This window comes from Rhea pennata, chromosome 28 (assembly GCF_028389875.1).
Source record: "Rhea pennata isolate bPtePen1 chromosome 28, bPtePen1.pri, whole genome shotgun sequence".
NCBI lineage: Eukaryota > Metazoa > Chordata > Aves > Rheiformes > Rheidae > Rhea > Rhea pennata.
In genome coordinates this window covers 1499487-1521807 of record NC_084690.1, presented here as the reverse complement: position 1 = coordinate 1521807, position 22321 = coordinate 1499487, and the positions used below count along the sequence as shown (strand labels likewise).

The 22321-nt window shown below is 43.9% G+C and overlaps 2 protein-coding genes, 1 long non-coding RNA gene and 1 other non-coding gene across 11 annotated transcripts; 3 read left to right on the top strand and 1 right to left on the bottom strand.

The window, feature by feature from the left end:
- Window positions 1-214: 214 nt before the first annotated feature.
- On the bottom strand, window positions 215-4221 carry PCYOX1 (prenylcysteine oxidase 1). The gene is made up of 6 exons (XM_062596766.1): window positions 4109-4221; window positions 3805-4011; window positions 3199-3373; window positions 2576-2787; window positions 2075-2227; window positions 215-1731 (listed from the first exon to the last, which is right to left on the bottom strand). Exons 1-6 carry the CDS (start codon window positions 4197-4199, stop codon window positions 1073-1075), a joined length of 1497 nt encoding a protein of 498 aa, XP_062452750.1. The 5' UTR covers window positions 4200-4221; the 3' UTR covers window positions 215-1072.
- Window positions 4222-4343: 122 nt separating this feature from the next.
- On the top strand, window positions 4344-4414 carry TRNAG-CCC (transfer RNA glycine (anticodon CCC)). Its single transcript has one exon. It is a non-coding gene; the product is annotated as a tRNA-Gly (tRNA).
- A 402-nt stretch (window positions 4415-4816) lies between these two features.
- Window positions 4817-22175, top strand: TIA1 (TIA1 cytotoxic granule associated RNA binding protein). 8 transcript variants are annotated; one of them, XM_062596636.1, is made up of 13 exons: window positions 4817-4950; window positions 10168-10264; window positions 10888-10986; window positions 11520-11574; window positions 11747-11779; window positions 13056-13143; window positions 16785-16860; window positions 17011-17119; window positions 18085-18180; window positions 18271-18355; window positions 19225-19348; window positions 19924-20063; window positions 20887-22175. In XM_062596636.1, exons 1-13 carry the CDS (start codon window positions 4925-4927, stop codon window positions 21008-21010), a joined length of 1152 nt encoding a protein of 383 aa, XP_062452620.1. In that variant the 5' UTR covers window positions 4817-4924; the 3' UTR covers window positions 21011-22175. The 8 variants fall into 8 exon arrangements, with proteins under 8 accessions (XP_062452620.1, XP_062452614.1, XP_062452621.1 ...); XM_062596631.1 differs by lacking the exon at window positions 4817-4950 and adding an exon at window positions 9996-10084; XM_062596630.1 differs by lacking the exon at window positions 11747-11779 and having other exon boundaries at window positions 4854-4950.
- Window positions 4957-8273, top strand: LOC134151800 (uncharacterized). The gene is made up of 3 exons (XR_009960901.1): window positions 4957-5350; window positions 5729-7184; window positions 8068-8273. It is a non-coding gene; the product is annotated as an uncharacterized LOC134151800 (long non-coding RNA).
- Window positions 22176-22321: the final 146 nt, after the last annotated feature.

Sequence of the window (22321 nt, the reverse complement as noted above, 5' to 3'; positions counted from 1 at the left end):
GAGGGAAGGTGGCAGCTCTGAGCAGGCACAACCTAACCCCTGCAGCCAGCTGAGGGGGGCAATTCTCTTTAGAGTGAAGGAGGAGAAGAAAGCAAGAGAGTACTGTAGAGCAGCTAGTCTGCTGTGCTTGGCATAGAAGCATTAACAGTACCCGCACTTGGGGTACAGGGGACAAGGGGAGTAATGAAGACTCACAATATCTCAAGGTAACAGCTTTCGGTTACTTCCAGAAGAGTGCATTAGTTTTATTTCTAGAAAACTAGTGTTTGTTGTGTCTTCAGATAAAGCTGAGAAACTACAGCAGTACTGGATACAGTCAATGGATGTACAGTATTCAAGTTGATCTAAAATCTAGCTTTGCCCTCTTGTATTTTCAGATTATCTAACAAGACACATTTCAAAGACTTGAGAAATGTGAAAAACATCCTGTGCTTTTGCTTACTTACCACCTGTTTAGGCAACCTGCACACTTCCTTGAACAGAAACAAGCCAGCCACTACCCCTAAGTTACATTACTTGTTCCGGAAGCAGGCTAAGAACACACTGATAATTTGCACTACATTGATTCCATCCCAAGAAAGTTATTGATACACTCTTAGAACAGTTGAGGCATAGAAGTTTAGTGTAAAGACAATGCTTTCCCCGGACTGAAACAGGCCTAGAGAAGGAAACTCTGCATGCGTGGGTCTAGAAGAGCAGCACACAGTTCATCACAGCAACACAGGTCCTGAGTTTTGCAGTCATATTGTGAAGGGCACTTGGGTCAGTAGTGATGCTTAATTTTGTTTTTTTCCCCCTCCATCTTACGTAGGGATAGATGGAAGAATTTCCATGAAGCTGGGCCAGCTCTTTTGAGAAAGCTTCTCCTCCTTTTCACTACTGATCTAGTCAACTGGTGCCTGTCTATCTTAAGTTGGTTGGGTGTTTCTTCATCCTTGGATGAATTCCTCATTCTTCAGTTTTAGTTGTGACTAGACTGCTACAGTACATCTGTATTTCTGGATGTTGTTGTGGTACACAGCAGAGCAGCCTGGATGCTCTAGCGAGCCAGTGGCACTTGACTCCAAGGAGCTCAAAGCTCCGTTTTCAGTTTCTCATGCAAGTCTTCCTGGTCAATCTTGTCTGTGTTCCCATACCACTGGTGGTAAGCAAGTAGTGCTGCATTTTTGGCTGCTATAGCACTCATCTCCATGGCACTTGCAGCCCACTCAATGCCATTGAGATAGTATATTCTGTCATGGAGGATCACAGGTGGGCATTTTTTAGGGGGGCTGTAATGGGGGTACGCCAACCACTTCTTCATTTTCACTGAGTCATAGGAAGAGAAAAGTAAATTTAGCTGCTCTTTGGTGAGTGGTTCACTTGAAAACACCTTCCAGACAGCTGATCGCAAGGGTGGCTTTTCTTCACTGGTTATGTCTTCAGCAGGAGACACAATCCCCATGCTACTGATGAACAGTTTGGGATTCTCTGTAGTGAGGATGGCACCAAAGTGAAAGGCAGATGGGTCCTGGTAGCCAAAGAAGGAAGTATTTAAGCGCCCATGCACAAATGTCACTACAGTCTGATGGTAAGTATTTGAGAACTCTGCAATAGGAGGGTTAAAGTTCCTGAAAGTGATGTTGGACATCTTGGGGTTCAGTGGCGCTGCAATGACAATGATGTCGTATGTATCCGACGATGATCCCAGCGTAGAGTTGTAAGTGACATAGTAGAGCTTAACTGTGCCCCCTGGGAAGAAAAGCAGGAGGGGAGAGCGCTCAGTTACCTTGTTCTGTTGCTAGAGGAATTCCTGGTGATCCTTCTAACATAGGGCTTTTCAACTGCATTCCCTTTAGGCCACTTATCTTCTTGTGAGCTGAAGCTTTTTCAGGTAATACAAGTTTAGCTAAGTGTTGTGATCTAAGGCATTGAACACAGCCCATTTTTCATTTTGAGCGAGCAAAGAAAACCCAGACTGTTGCTTTGGTCATCTGGGAGACGAAGCCAAGCAGTTACACCAGCATAAGCCAGTCTCCAGCTGCAAGAGCTAACCCTTCTCCCCAACCCCAAACAGAAAGCAAAGGCAACTCACCTGCAGGGTTTGGTCTTGTTTTTGGCTCTATAGACAGAACTGTGCCAGTGATAAGCTGTGCCTTGGCAGCATAAATAAGGCCACTGCAGACAAGTTTATTTCCTCCCTTGACTGCCCAAAGGCCAGATTCTGTCCCTGCCAGAGAAACAGCACCTACAAAGAAACCAAAGCCATTAGACCTGCTTGTGCAGCATCATTCTGTAGAGGGAGCACCTTAAACAGGAACGGGAAATTAGGGAGCAATACCCCGGTGGGACATGCAGCTTGCTTAAGGACAGGGCTCACTAGGTCACAGCAGCAAGCAGTTGACTATTTGTCAGAGTAACATAGCAGCCCAACAAGGGAGGGCACGGCTGAACTGCAGAAGCAAGGACTTGCTCTAGGAGCAAGAATCCTAACACACACAGGTGTCTCCTGTAGAGCACAAGGTCCCCAGGACAGATGCATACCCATTTCACCTTGCCTACCCCTCTTACAAGGGGGAAGGCTATTAACACTCACCTACAAAACCATTTATGTTGATACCTTGCCCATAATTGACTCTCACAGCTGGAGAAACCACCTCATTTATGAACTTATGAGAGAAGCCAGCTTTCTGCATAGATTCATCAATGGTTTGATTCAGCAGTTGGGCGAAGTCGTTCCCTCCAAGGGCACGAAGTAAACGCTCGTTACTGCTGAAGGTGTAGTCGTACGTCTGGTAGCGATAGATTCTTGGACCAGAAACAAGAAAACACATTCACACCAGCTGCAGAATGCATGCACCGGCCAAGCCTCTCTCATCACGATAAGAAGCTTCAAGTGCCAAGTGCTGGTTGCTTATCTTTGTCACCTTGGGAAGCTTAAAACCCTCGCAAGCCTCCCAGGAATATGACTCCTCAGGGCCTCATCGTCTTTCCCAAGGGTAGCAAGGTTCATCCTTTCAGCCAAGTCCTTGCCTAAGGGATAAGAGGCCTACAAAGGCCTCAACTTCATTCCTCTAGCTTTTTCCTAGCGAAAGATTTTGTGCCCAGTTATGAACTGAGTTCTCTTTAGGGACCCACATGCCAGGCTGATTGAACATCCCATACCAAACCCTTCATAGCGACCTCATTGGCCTCCAGCCACAAAGTCGGCTCTCTTACCGCATGAACTTGTCCAGGATGTCCTCAACCCACATGTACATGCGCAGAGGATTGAGTCCGTACCGCCAGAGAAGTTTGAGAACGTTGATTATGTACCAGCTACTCTCCTCGAACACGAACTCTTCCCCGTTATAAATGGCTGCGAGGCCGCCGTGGCCTGCAGCGACGGGGAGGCCTGGAGGCAGCGGGAGGAAGGAGGGTAACGCCGAGGAAGAGGCGTAGCTCGCTTCGAGCTCACCTGCTGCACTTCAGTTTTAAGCTAGGCTGTCTCAAAAGCTACCCCGAGCCAGGGCAGCAGCTCGGAGCGAGCAGGTGAGACTTTGCTCCCAGGATACGAAGGGGAATTGGGTTTTGAGCCCGAGCCAAGCAGCCGCCGTTGGAAGCGACTTCTGAACCGTCCAAGCAGGATCACCTCGACCTCAGCCGGTAACACCGGGGTCCACAGCAGCGGCGGCAGCTCTCTGCCCCCGGGCTCAGGGGGACGGGCTGCCGCCGGCGGGTCGCCACGCAGGGGCCCGTGCTCCCACGCCACCGCGGCAGCGCCATTTCGGGGGGGGGGGGGGGGGGGGGGGAGGAAACGGGCAGGCGAGCGAAGCCGCCACTCACCGAGCTCCTTGACGAAGTGCTTCATGTGCAGGTTGAGCGGGTGGATGACGGAGCCGCCCGCCTCGTAGTCGCGGCCCTCCACGCGCACCGTGGCCAGGCGGCCGCCCACGGCCGCTCGCTCGAAGAGGTCGATGCGCACGGCGCGCCCGAACTGCCGCCGCAGGAAATAGGCCGCCGCGGCGCCGCCGATGCCGCCGCCGACCACGGCTGCGGGCGGAGCGGGGCGGCAGGCGCTGAGCCCCCGCCGCGCGGCCCGCTCCCACGCGCGGCGGCCCCGCTCCCACGCGCCCCGCACCCCACCTACCGATCCTGCCGGGGGCGGCCCGCTGCTCCTGGGCCGCGGCCCGCGGGCACAGCGCGGCCAGCAGGAGGAGAAGCAGCCGGCCAGCCCGCATGCTGCGCTCCGCCGGGCTCCGCCGCACCGGGACGCGGCGGCGGCGGCGGCGGCGGCGCAGCGCCTTTATGGGGCGGGGGGCGGGGCGGGGCGGGGCCGCGGCGGGCGCCGCTCATCAGCGCCGCGGCGGGGACGGGCGGCAGCCGCGCCGCTGGTGTAGTGGTATCATGCAAGATTCCCATTCTTGCGACCCGGGTTCGATTCCCGGGCGGCGCAGGCCGTTGTAGCGGTTCTTTGAATCCCTCTTTTTGTTGACCTGGAACTGCGTGCTGGCGTTTTATACCCATGCGGTTTCTTTTCTCTCAGTCCGTGGGTTGATTTCCCACGCGGGCGGAGTGGGACACGTTGAAAGTGACACTTGGCAAACGGCACCGGACGCCACAGGCGCATCGGCGCACAGCGGGCCTGGAGACAACCCCTCAGGCCTATGTGTGTGTCGGGGGGGAGCATAGCGCGCATGCGTGCGCGGAGGCCGCGGGGAGGCTGCCGCGCCTGCGCCGCCTGCCGGCGCCGGAGGCGACGAATGCGATTGGCTCCTCCCCTGCGCGCATGCGCCTGGCCGCCCCTTCTCGGCCGGCCGGGCCCCTTCGCCCGCCACCCGCCATCTTGCGAGGACCGGCGGGGGCATTGTCCGGCGCTGGGGCGCGGCGGGGCGGGCGGCGCGCGGGCTGCCCAGGCGCTGACGGGGCGGGCGGGGGCCGCGGCGGCGCCGCCATCACCGTCGCCATGGAGGATGAAATGCCCAAGACCCTGTGAGTGCGGCGGGGGCGAGAGCGCCTTTTGTTCGCGGCCCCGCGGCGAGGCGCGGCCCCCGGGCTCCCCTCAGGCGCCTCCCGCCGCCGCCGGGCTCCAGGCGGAGCGGGGCCGGGCCCGGGGCCGGGAGCGGGGCGGGCAGTGCGCGCGTGTGTGTGAAGCGGGCGCTGGTGCCGCAGCTGCGCCGCCTGGAGCCTGCCCTTCCCCGGGGAGCTGCGTGCGGCGCCGGGGCCGCCGCTGGCGGCGCGGACGGAGTCGCTGGAACTCGGAGCAACTTCCCTGACAGGCCGGCGCCGCTCGGCGCCCTCCGCGGCCGCCGGGCCTTCCCCGCGGGCTGCGGCCGGCGCGGATCTCGGGCGCGGTCCCGTCTCCTGCTCCGCTCGGCCGGCGCTCGGCGAGGTGCGTTCCCTCCTTCAGGCCTGGAGACGAGCGAAGCCGCAGACGGATCGGCCTGCCCGAGCCGCCTCTGCGCGAAGCTGCCGCCGTTACCTTTGTTTCGGCGCCAGGCCGCGCGTAGCTGAGGGGAGGGATGAACGGGGGGAGCGGCCGCCCTGCCCTCGGGGGGTGGTCTGCGCGGGGCCCGGGCCGGCAGCCCCGGTTCAGGCTCTGCTCGGTGGTAACCACCACGTCTCTTGATGCGTGCGAGCCCGTTATCTTTCTACAGCTCATCCCTTTTAACTGTTCTTAGAGTCTGCAAACGTGGCTCAGACCTCCCTGTTCTTGACACCATATTTGTGTGTTTGTTTAAAGAAGTGACTTTTTTTTTTCCTGCCTTAGGGAAATTGTTGTCTGGAGTCTAGTGATCTCAGCAGTGCACAGCTTATGCTTCAGAGAATGAGTGATCTGGCCTGGAGCGCGTGTGGCTTGTTGCAAAAACCCAGCCTGAGTTTCTGAGCTGCAGAACTAACTGTTGAACAATGTACCCAGAACTGTGTTTTTCTGAAGCACTTTGAATGAAAATTTTATGCCATATGGAGAGTTGTCATTAGCTGAACTTCACAGATTGGGTTTGTAATGAGCAGCTTGGAAGAACAAAATGCAGCTAAATTTAATGTTTCCACCCTGAGTATGAAATGTGTGTTAAATACTTGAAAGCGCTAGGATTTCTGTAGGTAGTGCTGCAGAAATTTCGTCTGTGTGGGGGATACATTATTCGGTTGCATTGTCTTGCTGTATCATGAAGGCCCCTAAAGTGTTTGGGTGTCTGCCAACATGTATGTTTTTTCTTTTCTTTAGTTCCCTTAGCATATTTAAATATTTTTTTCTGGAATTGATACCAGACGTTGCTAGAAATATATATTTTTTTTAATTTCCACATAACCTATTTGAAGGGGAGTGTTAAAGTCTTAGCATCTTGAATCACCTTATGAGCTATGTCACTTAAGTCAGTCAGTTGCTGCAGCTCATTTTCACATGGCCAGCTATCTTTTTTTGAAAGCCATTGCTCAATTGCAGTAAATAGGCATTTGAAGAACAGTTACAAAACAGCTGGTGTTTTTGAACTTTCCAAAAGATCTCCTCTCTGTATGTTACTTGTATCTAGATATGCTTGTGTAATACATGTACATTTGATTAGCTGCTTAAGTATGGGAAGATCATCATGTGCCAACACCCAATAGTTTGGTAATAGTTTTCAAGAAGACCTATACTGATAAGTGTGCACTGAAGGAATTTAGTTACCATGTGTAGTTTGCCTTGTATAGTACAGTGCTTCATCTGCAAATAAACAGTGACTGATCATTAGTGAGAATCCAGTTAGCAGGAGACCGCAAGAGGGATGGGAAAGATGCAGGAAATGGTGCAGTTCTCTTGTGGAATAGAGCTTTTCTTCCCTGGTGGCATATCAGCTGCCCCTGCCTGGAAGGGTCATATGTGAGATTGCATCTGTAGCGCCTAGGCACCCGCTCGTTTCTTGTTAAACTGCCGCAGGACAAAGTCCAAGTACGTTTTATCGGCCCATGTCTCTGTTGCATGGAAGCAGAGCTGCAAAGAAATTCTGGCAGAAGACTCTGGAAATGCAGCCCAAATGTAGCCCACAGAGCGTAGCCTGAACTTGCTGCTGAATACAGCAAATAAAATAAGATGGGACTTCTTACTCTGGGAGCTGCAGCTCCTTGTTCTTCCCATAAAGCTTGGCAACCCATGAAGTGCTTCATAGTGCTTCGGGATTACGTTGTAGTTTGTCAGTGGCTTGAAAAACTGCTAGCAGGTACCAAGTGCTACACAGTTACAGGTAATAAAATTACAATGTGAAATGATTAAAAAAATGCTTTTGACCTTAAATTACATTAACACTGTTGTTCTGTGTGTTACGGCTGCTTGCATGCCCATTAAGGGATGTCTTTATCATTTTTAAAGAAATTCAGGAAGTCTCTGAATGGAAGGCTTTATCTTTGGGCAGAAACAAATACAGAACAACATATAGTATGCAACTGTGTGTATGTATGTGTGTGTCTGTATTTGTGTGTGTGTATATATATATATATGTTGCTGCAACTGTTCCTTTGGGGATACATTTTGAGAGTCCTCGTTATTGAAAGATTCGTAGGGCTGTCGGAGTCTGCTTACCTAACTCCTATGAGTTTTCACATCTAAATCTAACATTCAGACGGGCCATACTTACTAAGATAACTATCTAATTAGCAAAGTGAAAATCCAGTGTTAGTGCAGAGGTAGACACTGTTTCTAGGAGACTTGCAGTTAAAATAAATGTTTAGTAAATCTAGAGCTACAAGGTTATATTAGGGTGTCATCACTTAACATCCTGGCTTATTTGTTATCCCAGTCATAATAATATGAAAAAAAAGGAGGTGGGATGAGAGTCTAACAGCTTATCATTGTTGGTTGAGCTTGATGTGGGGTTAGGATGTCACAGTGTTATCAAGCACAAAGTTAATTTTCTTAATGGAAGTGCACTAAAACCTCCTATGTTTAAGAAAGGTCAGTAGAAGTCCAGGAAATACTTGCTTTATTGAGTGATAATGAGCCTGCTAAGGTCTCATTGTGGTGAAACTTAGAGCATGTAGCAACTTAAAATTGAGCATATTTCTGGCTCATACCTAAGGGAATTGTTAAAATTTTTTAGACCTAGCCAACTGTGTCATTTTTTTTGGCAGAAAAGCAGAGGTGAGCAGCCTGTTCTCCCATTCTCTCCTCCACTAAATAGAGTAGCAGAGTGCCTCCATCTCTTCAGTAAGGGTGTTCTGACCTTCACCTGAACGTGAGAAATTGCTGCTTTATGCTTCCCTTGCTGCCTTTTTGTTTTCTTACAACATCTCTGCAACTGTTGCATCAAATCCAGGAGGGCAGCTGCTGTGATTGCTGTGGTTTCAGCAGTACGATTTGGCTCCGGTTCCCGTTGCAGATGCCGTGGTTTGCCACACGACCTCCCTCAGCAGAAGGGAGCTGCTACGCCTTCTGCATTGAAGTTCCTGCAAACTGTTTTCTCTGGGTGCTTTTAAAAATCCTGTAACTTGGGATTTTTAAAAAGTTTTCTGTGTTGGCTGGTGTTCTTCTCCACTGCCGAGACTGTGAAAGTATCGTGCAAGACCCACATTAGAGCAGGAGGGTGATTTGACCGGAGTGGAGAGTTGGTGTTGGGTTAGGCTGAGCCTTTCAAGAGAAGGGAGACGGGGGGATGCCCTCACCTGATCGCATTTGTTTCAGGCAAATAGGGTTGCCAGCCATAGCCCTTTACTAAGGGGGACTGACTTCTTGATGTTGTGTAACACGCTTGCGAAACACCAGATTGAGCTATCAGGGCAGCTAGGGAAACTGTGGTCACTGAATGACTGGGTACGGTTATCCTAACAGATATTTCTGTATGCAGAAATCAAATTAGTAGGCTCAGCTATCCTTATCTGGCTTTCTGTTCAGCTGTAAGCTGGGGTGAGATTTTAGACCTTTAGTGCTACTGAGGAAAAGGGCTGTTACTTCCCACCGCTGGTTAAAAGCTTCTGCCCTGTTGTCCTAAGACTCGGCATAGAGCCCCGTCACGTGCTGGGTTTTGCAGGCTGAGCTGCCAGGGCTGGATGTCAGGAGCACCTTTGGACAGCTTTTGCGCAGCTATTAAAGGGCAGGCTGGAGCGCGGGGGTGGCTTTAGCTCGCCGAGCTCCCAGCGGTTGGTCTGCCTGGGTTACTGCTGCGGTGTGCGTTGCGGTTCCCAAGCTTTGGTGCTGGGAGAGCTGGCGGTCATTGTCCTCGGCTCTGCGAAGGGCTCTGATTCCCGGTGTTTCAAGCAGTGTTTCCTAAAACAGTCTGCTTTGCGCCCCTCTCCCCTGGGATCTTGGCACTTGTTGGCCAGTTTTGTTTGGAGCTGTGTTGTTTGGGAGCTGCTGTGCTAGGGGTTAAGAGAGGATGGATGAACTGCATGAGGATTCCTAACCATCACACGCTGGATACTGGTCTTTTTCTAGATTGTGTGATCTTAAGAAACTAGCTGAAGTTGGACTTCTGTCTTTACTTTTCTCGTCTCTTTCTCCTGCGCCTTGTATTTACACTCTCAGTCTCCGTCTCACAGAGCTAAGTTTTGCTACGTGTTTGTGCCATGTGTGGATAAGGAGATCTTGGTGGGAGACTGCACGTATTCTTGAAAGTTAGTTTCTGCCTGGAACAATAGGAAGGTCTGAGGGTGTCAGTAAGGTGCTGTACCAAACCGCCCTCCCCAAGGCCTGTATCCTGGGAAGAGATCTTCGTGGGAGGCCTCTTTGGCTGCCTAGAGGCCTGCTGCTTCCTAGTCCACAGATCCTGGAGACATCTGCGTGGTCAGAGTCTGTCTGTCTACATGGAATTTGTTTGCAAGACTTGTGGTTGATTGTTTTTGAAGCAGGAGATGCCTTTAGTCTCCTGAGCTGTAAATTCAACCCTTGTGACAAGTGTTATACAGGGAGAGTGTTGTTTGCTATTTTAATTTTTTTTGTTTGATTAAACTCTAGTCAGTGCTCTGGTATGATTTTACTGGAATATTGCCCTAAATTGAAGGGTGGGGTTTTTTTTTTTTTTTTTTTTTTGAAAGACCTGGTTTTCCTTAAAGACTTTTTGAGGGCGGGGGAAAGAAGTTCTGAACCTGTAGGCTGTGCTGACTTAACCGTAGTTGTTGGCTTGGACCATCAATAATTCTCTTGCAAGGCAATGTAAGTTCCTAGTTCTCATCTCCGTAATGAATGAATAAAATGGAGGGACAGCTGCACTTCTAACCTGTTATTTAATCCTGCAGATATGTGGGGAACCTTTCAAGAGATGTGACTGAAGCTCTAATCCTCCAGCTGTTCAGCCAGATTGGACCATGCAAAAACTGCAAAATGATAATGGATGTAAGAGCCTTTACCTTTATTTCCCAAATCCTGATAGCTAACAACTTCAGGTCATAGTAGCATATTTCAGAATTCTACTACATGATGTATTACAACGCATTTTTATAGATATATGTGTGTGTGTGTATGTGCATATATACGTATGTATTATAATATTGTGGGATGAGTATTATATATTATACAGCTATTTATATATGTGTGTGTGTGTTTAAAAAAAGACTGGAGATCATAGTGATGTACTTAGGACATAATTTCTTCCTCATCTGATATTATTTAAAGATGTTTGGCTATTCCAAAGGGGATTGAACTCATTAATATATTTGAATATTCTAAATTACATTTGAGAAGTTCTTTTTCACCACATGTTTATCTTTTTGAAGCAAAGCTTGAACCTCCTGGAACATTGTTGGTATATTGACAGTTCTCTAAGTTTGAAGTAAAAAAAAAAAAAAAAAGTGTGTGTGTGTGTGTATATATATATATATATATGTATGTATAAATATGTATAAATATATATATATCCATTTTCAGACATTTAGATGTAATGAATAAGGCACTAAGTCTAATAATGAGGCTAAAATTTGAAAAAATTTTCACCATGATTCTTTTCTTATTTTTATCAGACAGCTGGAAATGATCCATATTGTTTTGTGGAATTCTATGAGCATCGTCATGCTGCTGCAGCACTCGCTGCTATGAATGGCCGGAAGATAATGGGTAAGGTAAGCTGTCATGTCTACAGGGTGAGTTGCAGTGGAAAAACACAGGTTATACCAGACTGTGAGGATGAAATATCACTCGAGAAGAAAAAGAAGCATTGGAAGTGTTAGGCACTTTGTTCAAATGGAGCTCTCAGTGTGACAGAACTAACAGGAAAAGCAGTTTTTACTGTTGTAGGAAGCGTGCAGAGGAAGGTTGGGATGAAGAACTGGGGAGGGAGCAGAGGCAGTGAGAATAGGGAATACTTTTAGCTATCCTGACCGTATCAGGATAACATTCCTTCCTTCCCCATACCCGTAAACAAAACAAAACAGACAGACAAAAAAAATATCCAAACAAGGTATGTTTACAATCTTTGCTTTTAACAAGTAGAATGCAGTGTGAAAGAGAGAACCCTCTGCTGAGAAGCTTATCTTCAGCTTTCAGCCAAAGCTTGCACAGCTGATTCCCCTGTAGTGTCAGAATTAAATGCTGTGATAGTGCCTGAGCTTAGTTCCACTTTACTTGATCTAACGTTAGCAACTAATATTTGCAGGAGGTCAAAGTGAACTGGGCAACAACTCCCAGCAGCCAGAAGAAAGATACCAGCAGTAAGTGTCGCTTATGCTTTGAGTAACTGTTTTTATTTGTACAAGTAGTTTTTAAACCTAAACAGTAAGCATCGTGCAATTATATGCAGTAATGTTTTGATCGTAATCCTAAGATATTATTTAATGTGTTTGTGTTAATAAACTTAAGAACAAATCTAATCTTTGTCATCAGGTAGTACCGTTGTCAACACACTGCGTTCACAAGGTAATTGTATCTTCTTAAACATAAAATGAAATCTCTCGAGGGTATTCACTAACCACCTGAAGCTGTATATGGGGTTTTGGTTTTTTTACGTTTGTTTTTTATGAAAAGACTTCCCTTTTATTTCCCTGTTGCATCAGAATATGATCTGTTGTCCACTATTTAATTCTGATGCTAATCTTCAGCTATTTGTTATGAGTGCAATTGTAAAACTTTTCCCCCTGCTGTAAGGGCATAATTACTGGCTTCTTTTAAGGCTGGTGTATGCACTACTTCATATAGGCTCCTTGGGAGTACTTAAGCTTTCTCCAGAACCGGGTATCTTGTTCCCCCTTCACGGCAACCCTGTGTATTGCTGCTTTTCTCAGCAAGCTTTGAAGTCCTTTAGAGAGGTGGGGTTAAACTACATTAGCATCAAAGTGGACTTTTAAATTTCTTACTTGCTGTAGTACCAATAAGTCTGTATATTGATAAGATGGTATGTGAAATATTGTTTGACCATAGTGGAAAAATCTTTAGGGTTTTATTTCTCTTCAGTGCGTGTTTTTTTTTTTTTTTTTTTTTTTTTTTTTTTTTTTTTTTAATGGATCTGATATAAATTGAAGGGATTACTGTTTCCGTTCTGTTGCCTTCAGTCTTAGTTCACTTGCACATGGATTCACATACATTGAATTCACATGGATTCACATGGTGTAATGGCTGGGCAACCAAAACTGTTGGCTTTTGAGAACTCAAATTCTTTAACTGCAAACTGTTGCAATGCAAGGTATTTTTTTGATTTGTTCTTCACAAAATACGGTTTTAAACCAGACATTGTAGCTAGGTTGAAAATACATCCTGCTCTAGAGTGAGTTTTATTCTGCATTTCTTGAAACTACTAGACATTTCAGTTGGTAAAATTTTGTATAGCTAGTGAACTCTACTGTATGTAAGTTTAACACTAGAATACCAAGAGCAAGATTTTCATGTAGTCTTGGCATATTAAGTAAATATTTCAAAACTTTGTATGGTAAATGCTGACTGGTCTTAAAAGCAGTTATAAAATACAAAATGTAAATACCATATGTCACAGTACTACCCTTAAAATTACTGACTTTGTAGTGCTGCCAAGCAGTGGATCTGTTATGAACAGCAGTAAATTCTGTAGTTCATAGTGAACTGTAGTCTTCATGTAGTTTTTAATAAATGGAAATCAATGCCATGTGACATTATTTGCTGTATGTGTTTTCAGGGGTGGTCTTCAAACTTTAAAGTCATTTTTTTTCTTTTTCCCTATAAGACCATTTCCATGTCTTTGTTGGAGACCTCAGCCCAGAAATTACAACTGAAGATATAAAAGCAGCTTTTGCGCCATTTGGAAGAATATCGTAAGTAATTTCCATAGGGCAAATAAACTAAAAGTTATCTCTTAAATGGAGGCAGCCTTATATTTCAGTAAGTAAAAATTGAAGTTGTTGCAGAGCAGGGATATGCATTCATCTGTTCATACAGCAACTTGAGTCTGAATGGTTGGGTATTAAGCAGGGATGCACAACCAGATTTCTTCATAGAAGTTTGTTCTGCTTTACTAAAAAAGTTCCCTACAGCTTACTTTGGTTTTATACTCTGCATTGTTTGGTAAAGTAGCACTGGAAAAATTTGACTTACAAACTTGGGGTTTGTATTTTACTTGCCCTCTCAGTGATCAGATAAATAAATACCACTTGTTACAGTTTGTGATTGAGTCTGTTTGCATGTTCACGTCTCGTCAGGCTTTGGACTTTTGTTAGCCATGGTGTACAGGCCACCGGTAGCATATATTTTTTTGCAGTTAAATTACCATTCCCACAAGTAAACCCTTTTAGCACTTGACTTGTTGCAGCATCTGAAGGCTGCAGCTAGAGTGGCCTCTAAGTGTTGGCACTGTGTAAGCATAAGCCCTTGATCTAAGGGGCTCAGCCTAAAATCTGGGGCATCTTCAGTACATGAGTTGCACCCATCGGTTGTGTTGAGCAATGGTGTAACAAGTGAACGTGTTACAAATTGGGAATGGTGATTGCAGGTCTCTGCCTGCCAGTTTGGTGTATTCAGGATGTAGCAGAGTAAGGAGCAGTTCATTCATTCCATCCTCCAAATGTAAACCATTAATTTTCCTTGTAGTGTTGTCTGTACTGGACATTGAAGTTTCTTGATGGTGATGTAAGAGAACGTAGAGTGCTTTGGAGTGTTGTGTAGTGAAGCATTTAATTGAAGTAAGTTTGTTTTTTGTTTTTTTCCCCTCAGAGTCCAGTATATTACTCTTTTATTGCCAGCTTGATTTCCTCTTATGATAAAGTTTTTTAAAAAATGTGATCTGAATGTGACTTGCTTCAGAGAACTATAATGCTTGACTACGTCTTTTGTAATTGTTACCTTGGAAATGTAGAGGGTTAGACTCACGAGGAGAGTGAGTTCATCCTCATGGCCAAATGTGGTCTGGATGGAAGGGATGAGGGACTCTAAAGGAGATCTTAAGTGGCACTTGGCTGCTGGAGTGAGTGTGAAAGGGAGCTAGTAGTAGACTGACGTGTTGGTGTGAATGTGACGGAGCTTTGAAAGAGAATTTCCCCCGAAGCAGTCAGGTTTTTGGTTTCCGCTGTGACTTTAAATGAGCAGTCCTCTTAGACGAATAAACACCCCCCCCTCCCCCCCAAACCAAGCCTCTTCTGAACCTGAAGCAAAAAGTAACTTCTGAATATTAGCTGGGGAAGTATAAAATAATGCCTGACACTGGACCGCAGTCTGTATTTCTTGGGCCACCGCCCGTTCTCCCATTTGTTCTAGAAGAGCTTTTTGGACGTAAAGCTGTTGCTGTGTAGTAATGGAGCTGATTACCAGGCTCTGCAAAAAGTGACGTCTCTTCCCTGGTGGTGGTGGGGAAGCGTGTGAATAACACTCCTGCTTTTGGGGTACTCAGCACACAGCTGCAGAGTCAACAGTTTGAAAACTTCAGCAGTTTGCCCTGGCTAAAATTGACCCTAAAATGCAATGTGGTTGTCTTCGCCCCATCCAAGTAATAGATTTAAGATTTAAGAATTCTCCCTCTTATGACTCTTACAAACTCTTGTTCCACATGAGGGGTGTTAAAGCAGAAAGGACCTTGATTTTATACCTGTTTAAATTTAACATGAAAAAATACAGCTACTGTTTCTTAAGTGGTAGAATAAAGTTACTTGAGTTTAACTGTTCTTGGTCAGCGACTAATTTCTGGAAATGTGGTGTTAATGGAATATGTCCTGATTTTTTTTTTATTATTTTTTTTAATATTGCCTTCATTGGTATTAAACTGAGTTTTGTTTTTTGTTTTTCTTTTTTGTTTTTTTCTGAAATCAAGGTTGAACTACTGCATGATTAGCACATAAGAAATTTTGGTAATTCTTTGCATCTGATTTTTTTAATCACTGTAAAAGCACACTTTCATTGTGATTTCCTTTTATGCTTGCTGTACGCATGTTTTCACTTGTTCTCAAGTCTTATTTTCAAAGTTGTCAGTTGAGGGTAAGTATAGATGAGTTTTTCCCCCCTCCCTCCTTAGGCTGTTCAGAACAAACTGATCTCCTAAGATTAGCAAGGTGGCGCTTCTCAGGCAATTTGTAACATGTTACCCGAATTCAAACTCAGGCAGGAGAAAAAAGTGGAGCAATTCTTTAGAGGAATAACAAAATGACTTTTCTTTTTCTATTTTTTTTCTTTTTCCTTTTTTTTTTTTTTTTTATTTGGTCCTTTGAGTGATGATGCAAATGCTATGGGCTTATGCGTACAGGAACTAGGCTTATAATATAGTAGTTGTAGTTACTGTAAGGCTTTTAAAATTAGTGTGTAAAAAAAACTGCTCTTCATTGTGACTTTTTCTTGCCAGTCTTGGAATGCTAAATGTTGTGCACATGTTATGCTAGTTTCTCTGAACCGTATTATTTTATATAGATGTAAGTTACATTGCATGACTTTCTGACTGGTTTTATTTCATTTTATTTTATTTAAATGCTTGTATGTGTGGGGCAAAGGAGGGGAGGAGAGGGTGGCCTGTACACGAGAGCATCTCGATCTGTGGCCATCTTGTGCGCAAATTGCCTGAGAAACACTATTGATTGACTTTCCGCAAGTGGGGTTTAGCTATTGTAGCTGGGTTCTCTTTTTAACTCAATCTCAAATAATAGGGCTCTGGTTATTTTGCAGAGTATCTCTGAAGAATGGACAGAGTTGCCATGGCTAACTACAAGCTACAGTTCACAGTGGACAAACGTTGTAGTTTTCTTATTTACTTTTATAATTTTTTTGCTTTTTTATATCTTGTAGTTTCCAATCAGTTCTGTTTGATTGCTGTTTTACAATTGCAATTTAAATTCTTTGTAATATGTAGTTTAACACATAAATGTTTTGGTGTTTTATTTTCTTCAATAATTTCTGAAAATGTCAATTTCTCAAAATTTACAGCTGCCCACAGTCCAAAAAGGGGGTAACGAATTGACCTGAGAAAATTAAAGAATTCAGTTAACAGGCGACGTATGCCTTTTAATTCCTATCTTTTTTCATTTTTTCTATTTAATATTTTTAATGAATAGGTAGAATGTGTTGGCAAATAGCAAGTTTAAAAATTGCATGGTTAAAGAGAGCCATTCAGCTAATGTTAGTCAGCTATGTGGCCTATTGATTCTTTTGAATAGCTGCTTTGACCATGCTTAGTGTCTTAATAATATATAAAAGCATTCTGAGCTGGCAGCCAGCTATTGTAAAGTACATATGTTTGTTAGAGAAGCTATTGATTTGCATGTTTAAAAAATTAAGTTTAATTTTGCTATTACCTGACAAAACATTAGTAAAGTTCTGTTTAGAAAAGAAGAGATATGCTTTGACTATGTTGCTGGTGCAATAAACAGTTTGCTTTAGTAAAGGTGAAACATGAAAATAAGCTGTACGTGTGACTCAAGTTTTCATTTTAATAAAGTCTTCTTTTTAAGATGTTAAACTGGCTATTGTTTCTGCTTTTTAGAGATGCACGAGTGGTTAAGGATATGGCAACGGGAAAATCTAAGGGATACGGCTTTGTTTCCTTCTTCAATAAATGGGTAAGCTGCAGCAGTGTCTGGGATTCCTCTGGAAAGATGATTTTTGAATAGTTGCCATGTGCAATGAGTATTTTTGGTCCCTAACTGTATCAGCTTCAGGAAAAGTTGCTGATGGTGGCTTTTTTTTCCCCCTTTCTCTCTTGTGGACAGGATGCAGAGAACGCTATTCAGCAGATGGGTGGTCAGTGGCTTGGTGGAAGGCAAATCAGAACGAACTGGGCTACAAGAAAACCTCCAGCTCCAAAGAGTACCTATGAATGTAGGTTTTTTGATTATATGTCTTTCTAAATCTCTTGCCACATGCATAGGGAGGAAGAGAAATTTGCTAGCTCTAAGCATTGGAGATTCTGGGGGAAGGGAAGGTAGGTACCCCAAAGTGAAGACTCCTGAGTAGTTTCAAAACTCTTGAAATTTCCTTAGGTGTAATAAATGCATTATTACCACCAACAGCTAGTTTTCTTCTAACAGTTTAGTAGCTTTCTTTTTTTTTCCCCAAGAAAACCAGGATTTTTTTTTTTTAACATAGTTTCCTCAGTTTTATTCTTACCGCTTGTGATAGAAAGCAAGCAGGACCATATGTGAAGAAAGCATTTCCATTAGAGAGGTTTTAATTCAGGTATATCCGACATACTTGATAAGCCTAAAACATGACCTTAAATTAACAGTAGTGTCCCTGTCACGAGCAACCTGTCCTATAATGGGAATTTGCGGCTGCTACCGGAGATCCTGTGTTACGGACCTATCTTCCTTTTTGCTGTGCATTTCACAGAAATCACAGAATCAGTAAGGTTGGAAGGGACCTCTGGAGATCATCTAGTCCAACCTCCCAAAGATTTCCAGGTGCTAGTTCCACTGGGGCTTGAACCCAGGACCTTCAGCATGTAAAGCAGATGTGATAACCATTTGTTTTCGTGATGTTTGCAATTTGTGCTCTGTTGCCTCGTGTATGAGGGGAAAAAGCTAGTGCTTAACAGGAGCTTGCAGCTCTACTTCTTATGCAGCGACGGTCTAGGAACAGTACCTGTTTCAGATGTTAATTCACCACTGCCTGTGGGTCAGGGAGATGGCAAAATGCAAGATACACAGGAGAAAATGCTTACCGTAGTTAATGTTTGTCTCAAACTCTGGCAGCCTGATTGTTTATTGTAGGCCTGTTGGAGGGGATTCAGATTTCTGTGTAATGTATTTCTGCTCAACTTAAAAGCTTTTAACATTTTCTTTAAGCAAATACCAAACAATTGTCTTACGATGATGTGGTCAATCAGTCCAGTCCAAGCAACTGCACTGTGTACTGTGGAGGTGTTACCTCGGGACTGACAGGTATGTTGTCTTCAAAATATTGACACTTTGAATGTCTCTAGACAACACTGCGATCATCTAATTTTGGCGGCTTGCTTCTTCTTGCTTCAGAACAACTAATGCGCCAGACCTTTTCTCCATTTGGGCAGATAATGGAAATTCGAGTCTTCCCAGATAAAGGATACTCCTTTGTACGGTAGGTTGTTGTGTAGTTTGCTACAAAGGATAGCATATTGATAAATTAATAAGAATTCTGGGTTCTTGTGCCTTTATTTACAGTGAAGCGTTGATTAGTGTATACCCAGCTTAAGAGTGTTTTACAGCTGTGTTTCCTAACTGCAGCCTGATCTGTGAAGGAACTGCATCTCAAAGTGCTTTTGGAACTAATAAAAATAAAAAAAAAATTGACTCAATTTAAGCAACCTGTGGTAGTAAAAGAACAGTGTTTCATTTATAGCTGCATGACTGATGCCTTGAGCCAGAGCTGCGAGCTGTCGGGAGTCTCTTTGTTTCTGACAAAGGGTATCCAGAAGATATAATGTTAATCTAATGTTTGGTATTAGTATTTAAAATATGGGCTAGTTTTGCTGGTGTTCAGTTAATTATCAATGGTGCAGTACACTTAATCATGATAGATTTTAGTCCTGTCTCTTCCCCCTTGCTTTTTTTTTTTGTTGTTGTTGTTATTTCACAATTGAGTTACTGAGGTAGGCTATACAGTTTCAACATTGTTTCCAGAAGCATCTTTATCTCTTTATTGAATAGTCTCCTGATAATATGAGTAGTTATAACTGACTTACTGTCCATGCTGGTATATTTTCTAACTTGCTTATGAGAGAGTGTGGAACAAGTTAGTATGACACTGAGAAAGGAAACCTAACCAGTAGCGTGGCAGTCAGTGCCTTCCAATTCAAGGATGGCAGAAAAAAGTCTCTGTGGTCGGACTCGTATTTTTACAGAACCCGACTTCTGTGCTGCTGTTAGTGGGAGGTGTCTCTTGGGGTTACTTCTAGCTGTTGCTCACTGAGTAATCTGTTTTTATTGGCGTGACTTGTATTTCAACAGGTTTAATTCCCATGAGAGTGCTGCACATGCAATTGTTTCTGTCAATGGAACAACTATAGAAGGCCACATAGTGAAGTGCTACTGGGGCAAGGAAACACCAGACATGATCACTCCAGTCCAGCAGGTCAGAATTATTCCTATGCTAGCTTCAAAGATGATGGTTTAAAGTTACTGTCTTTGATAGAAACCTGTTAATTGGCCAAAAAGGCTGTGTGCATGCCAGATGGAGACTTGATGCAGCAAACACGACCTCTAGGAGACCTCTTATTTCAGCAATGAGCATTTCTCTAAAATACAATTGAATATTTTAGATCATTTGTAACTTGTGGAATCTCATATAAAAAAAACAGTGGGGTAAAATTCTGGAGAGAACACAGTATTATCCAGAACATGGCGTTATCTTCTCTGTCATGAAACTAGCTGTTTCTATCATTCTTGTTTCCTGGAGCTCTGGGGAAGAGCTGTGATATTTGAGACAACGGCTTGCACTGTTGGAGAGGCAAACAGGCGCTCTGATTAAACCCTCGCTAACTTAAAAGCGGTGTCCAACTAAATGTCTGCATTTCCGCTTCAGCGTTGCTTTAGCAAGCTTGTAGCTTCTTGATCAAAGACAGACTTTGCAAGCTGGGTGTATCTTGAGTTGGTATAAATACCTGCTTTCTTAGGCAATGCTTGATACTCGGGTGTTTGTACTTGCAGAATCAGATCGGATATCCACAAGCTTACGGGCAGTGGGGTCAGTGGTATGGAAATGCACAGATCGGTCAGTACATGCCGAACGGCTGGCAAGTCCCTGCTTATGGAATGTATGGGCAAGCGTGGAATCAGCAAGGATTTAAGTGAGTATTTGCTTTCACGCCGTAAGTAAAATCCCAGGTGATGGAGTTTTCCTAAGGGGGAGATGAAAATTCAAAGTCCACAGCATTGTAAAAGCTGCCATGAAGTTCTGGTCTGTCATTACTCAGAGAGATCAGGTAATGATGTCTGCAGTTAGATGTGTTCAGGAACATAGAGAAGGGTATTGCTCTCCTCAAAGACCTGCCTTTAGAGAGCAGCGCTTAAGTTTCCATTTTCCAGTCAAGTTACTGCATTTTTTAAATTTTTTTTGAACTTTCAGGAGTCATGTTTTGTTCTTTTCAAATTCACAATTTAGTGTAGTTAGTGCAAAATTCTTTCATTCAGCTGTTGTTACTTGGTGCTGGTAGGTCTAACAGTTGTCTTGATCCTGAGCAATGGATATTAAATGCAATTCAAATGCAAGTAGTGAGTATAGATCTCTGCAGTAATGTATTGGTTTCTAAGCTACAGTGAAATGACTCTTTCTGAGAGGCCTGCTGGCAGCAGACCTTATTGATAAATCTTCCCTGACCATGGCTAATGTGGAGATTATTTCCTCCAACCAACATCGTTGTGTGTCTTGGTGGTTAGAAAAATATCATACCCTTAAAAATTGGTTGTGGTCTACTGTCTTGATTTCTGATCTTAAGCTTTTTTTGATTAGCTTGGGCTATGCATCAGGAAATCATGTACATGGCCCAGATGGAAGTAACTGTCTCTGGCATGTCTGCTTTTACTTTTGCTCTATGTACCTTTTGGCTCAGAACCGAAATGCTTTTCTAATGGATTAAATATTCCCCCTCTCCCCCTGCAAAAAACAAACAGTCAGACACAGTCTTCAGCCGCATGGATGGGAGCAAACTATGGAGTCCAACCACCTCAAGGGCAAAACGGAAGCGTGATAACTAATCAAACTGGATATCGCGTGGCAGGTTTCGAAACGCAGTGAGAAAGAGACTCTGAAACCAAACACTGGTGGGCTTGAGGCTACAAGGAGCGTTGTAAAGCCTGTGTTTACCGAACAGATTTACCAGATCAAGTCAGTGCAAGTGTCAGATACAATGTATTTATTTAAGAAAAAAAGCATTTTTAATCATGGAAACTATCATCCACATTGTTTAGAAAAAAAAACCACAAAAAACTAGATGCTGGATGTCTGCCAACTTTTGCCTTCTTTTTCTCCTTTTGATGTGTGTTTCTTAAGATCCACATCTGAAACACAGCAAATGCAGGGACTACTGCCACTTAGGATTGGGGCAGAAAATTGCACAATGTCAAACTTTTTTTCCTCTAAAGTAGTGAGCAGTTTTAGTTTGCATTCCTAATGATTTAAAATGTATTATAAGCAGTTGTACAAAAAAGCCAAAACCGTGTGAATTCTGAAGATGCTTTGTCTTCAGCCTTTGCACAAGTCTGTTTTAAAACAGCCTATTGTATAAAGCGTCCATCTCTCCACTTTTGTTATACCGGGTTTTCAACTATAAATTATTAGTTTACATCATTTTGTATCGAAACATTTTTTCAGAGTTGTCTTTGCCTTATGACAGTTACCTAAATTATCATGAAACGGGGAAGCGTGGTCTTCAGTGCTAAATTATCTGCAAAACGCTCAGATGGATCTAACTTTATTCACATTGTGTTCTATGTGAGAAGGTGCCTAGAGAAATCCCTGTTGGACTTGCTCTAAAGGATTTTTATCTTTGCTGAAAAACTTTGTGATGTGTACTGGGAAATATAAAAAAAAATCCTGTTACAACTCTTACTAAAATGTGACAAATACTTATGAACCAGCTTGTTTTTTATCTTATCAATTTCTACATTTACATGTATGGATTATGTAAAATATTTTAGCAAATTAATATTTTGCACAAAAGTTAGCAAACTTTGTATGTTTCCTTATTTAAAGGTAGGATGCGGAGTCCTTTGACATGATTTATGCGTAAGATTTTAAATTTGTTTTTTGCATGTGGATATCAAATATACACTTTGTTAGTTTTTGAATACAAAGTCATCTGCTCTTGTTTTTACGTACCTGTAAAAAGCCTCAAAGCTGTATGTAGAAAACCAATCCATCTTGCTGTTTACTGTTAGTAAATTTTACTCGGGTAGGGTAAGTTGAGTTGATTTTTTCACATGTACGTGTAGAGCTGCGGCCGCGGTCGTGTCGTTAGGCGTCAGGCTCCCACGTAGCCGGAAGGAGCAGCTGGCCGAAGTATTTTTCGATGTCTAGAGGCCAAAAAACAGACAAACAAGCGAACAA

What these genes read in the sequence shown, in the direction of transcription:
- PCYOX1 (XM_062596766.1), bottom strand. Translation starts at nt 4,199, where the DNA reads ATGCGGGCTGGCCGGCTGCTTCTCCTCCTGCTGGCCGCGCTGTGCCCG. An exon ending in GGCCGCCCCCGGCAGGATCG is followed by an intron (nt 4,012 to 4,108) that starts GTAGGTGGGGTG and finishes CTCCGCCCGCAG; the next exon opens with CCGTGGTCGGCGGCGGCATC. An exon ending in CAACATAAATGGTTTTGTAG is followed by an intron (nt 2,228 to 2,575) that starts GTGAGTGTTAAT and finishes GTTTCTTTGTAG; the next exon opens with GTGCTGTTTCTCTGGCAGGG.
- TIA1 (XM_062596636.1), top strand. Translation starts at nt 4,925, where the DNA reads ATGGAGGATGAAATGCCCAAGACCCT. An exon ending in CCAGAAGAAAGATACCAGCA is followed by an intron (nt 11,575 to 11,746) that starts GTAAGTGTCGCT and finishes CTTTGTCATCAG; the next exon opens with GTAGTACCGTTGTCAACACA. An exon ending in TCCAAAGAGTACCTATGAAT is followed by an intron (nt 17,120 to 18,084) that starts GTAGGTTTTTTG and finishes ATTTTCTTTAAG; the next exon opens with CAAATACCAAACAATTGTCT.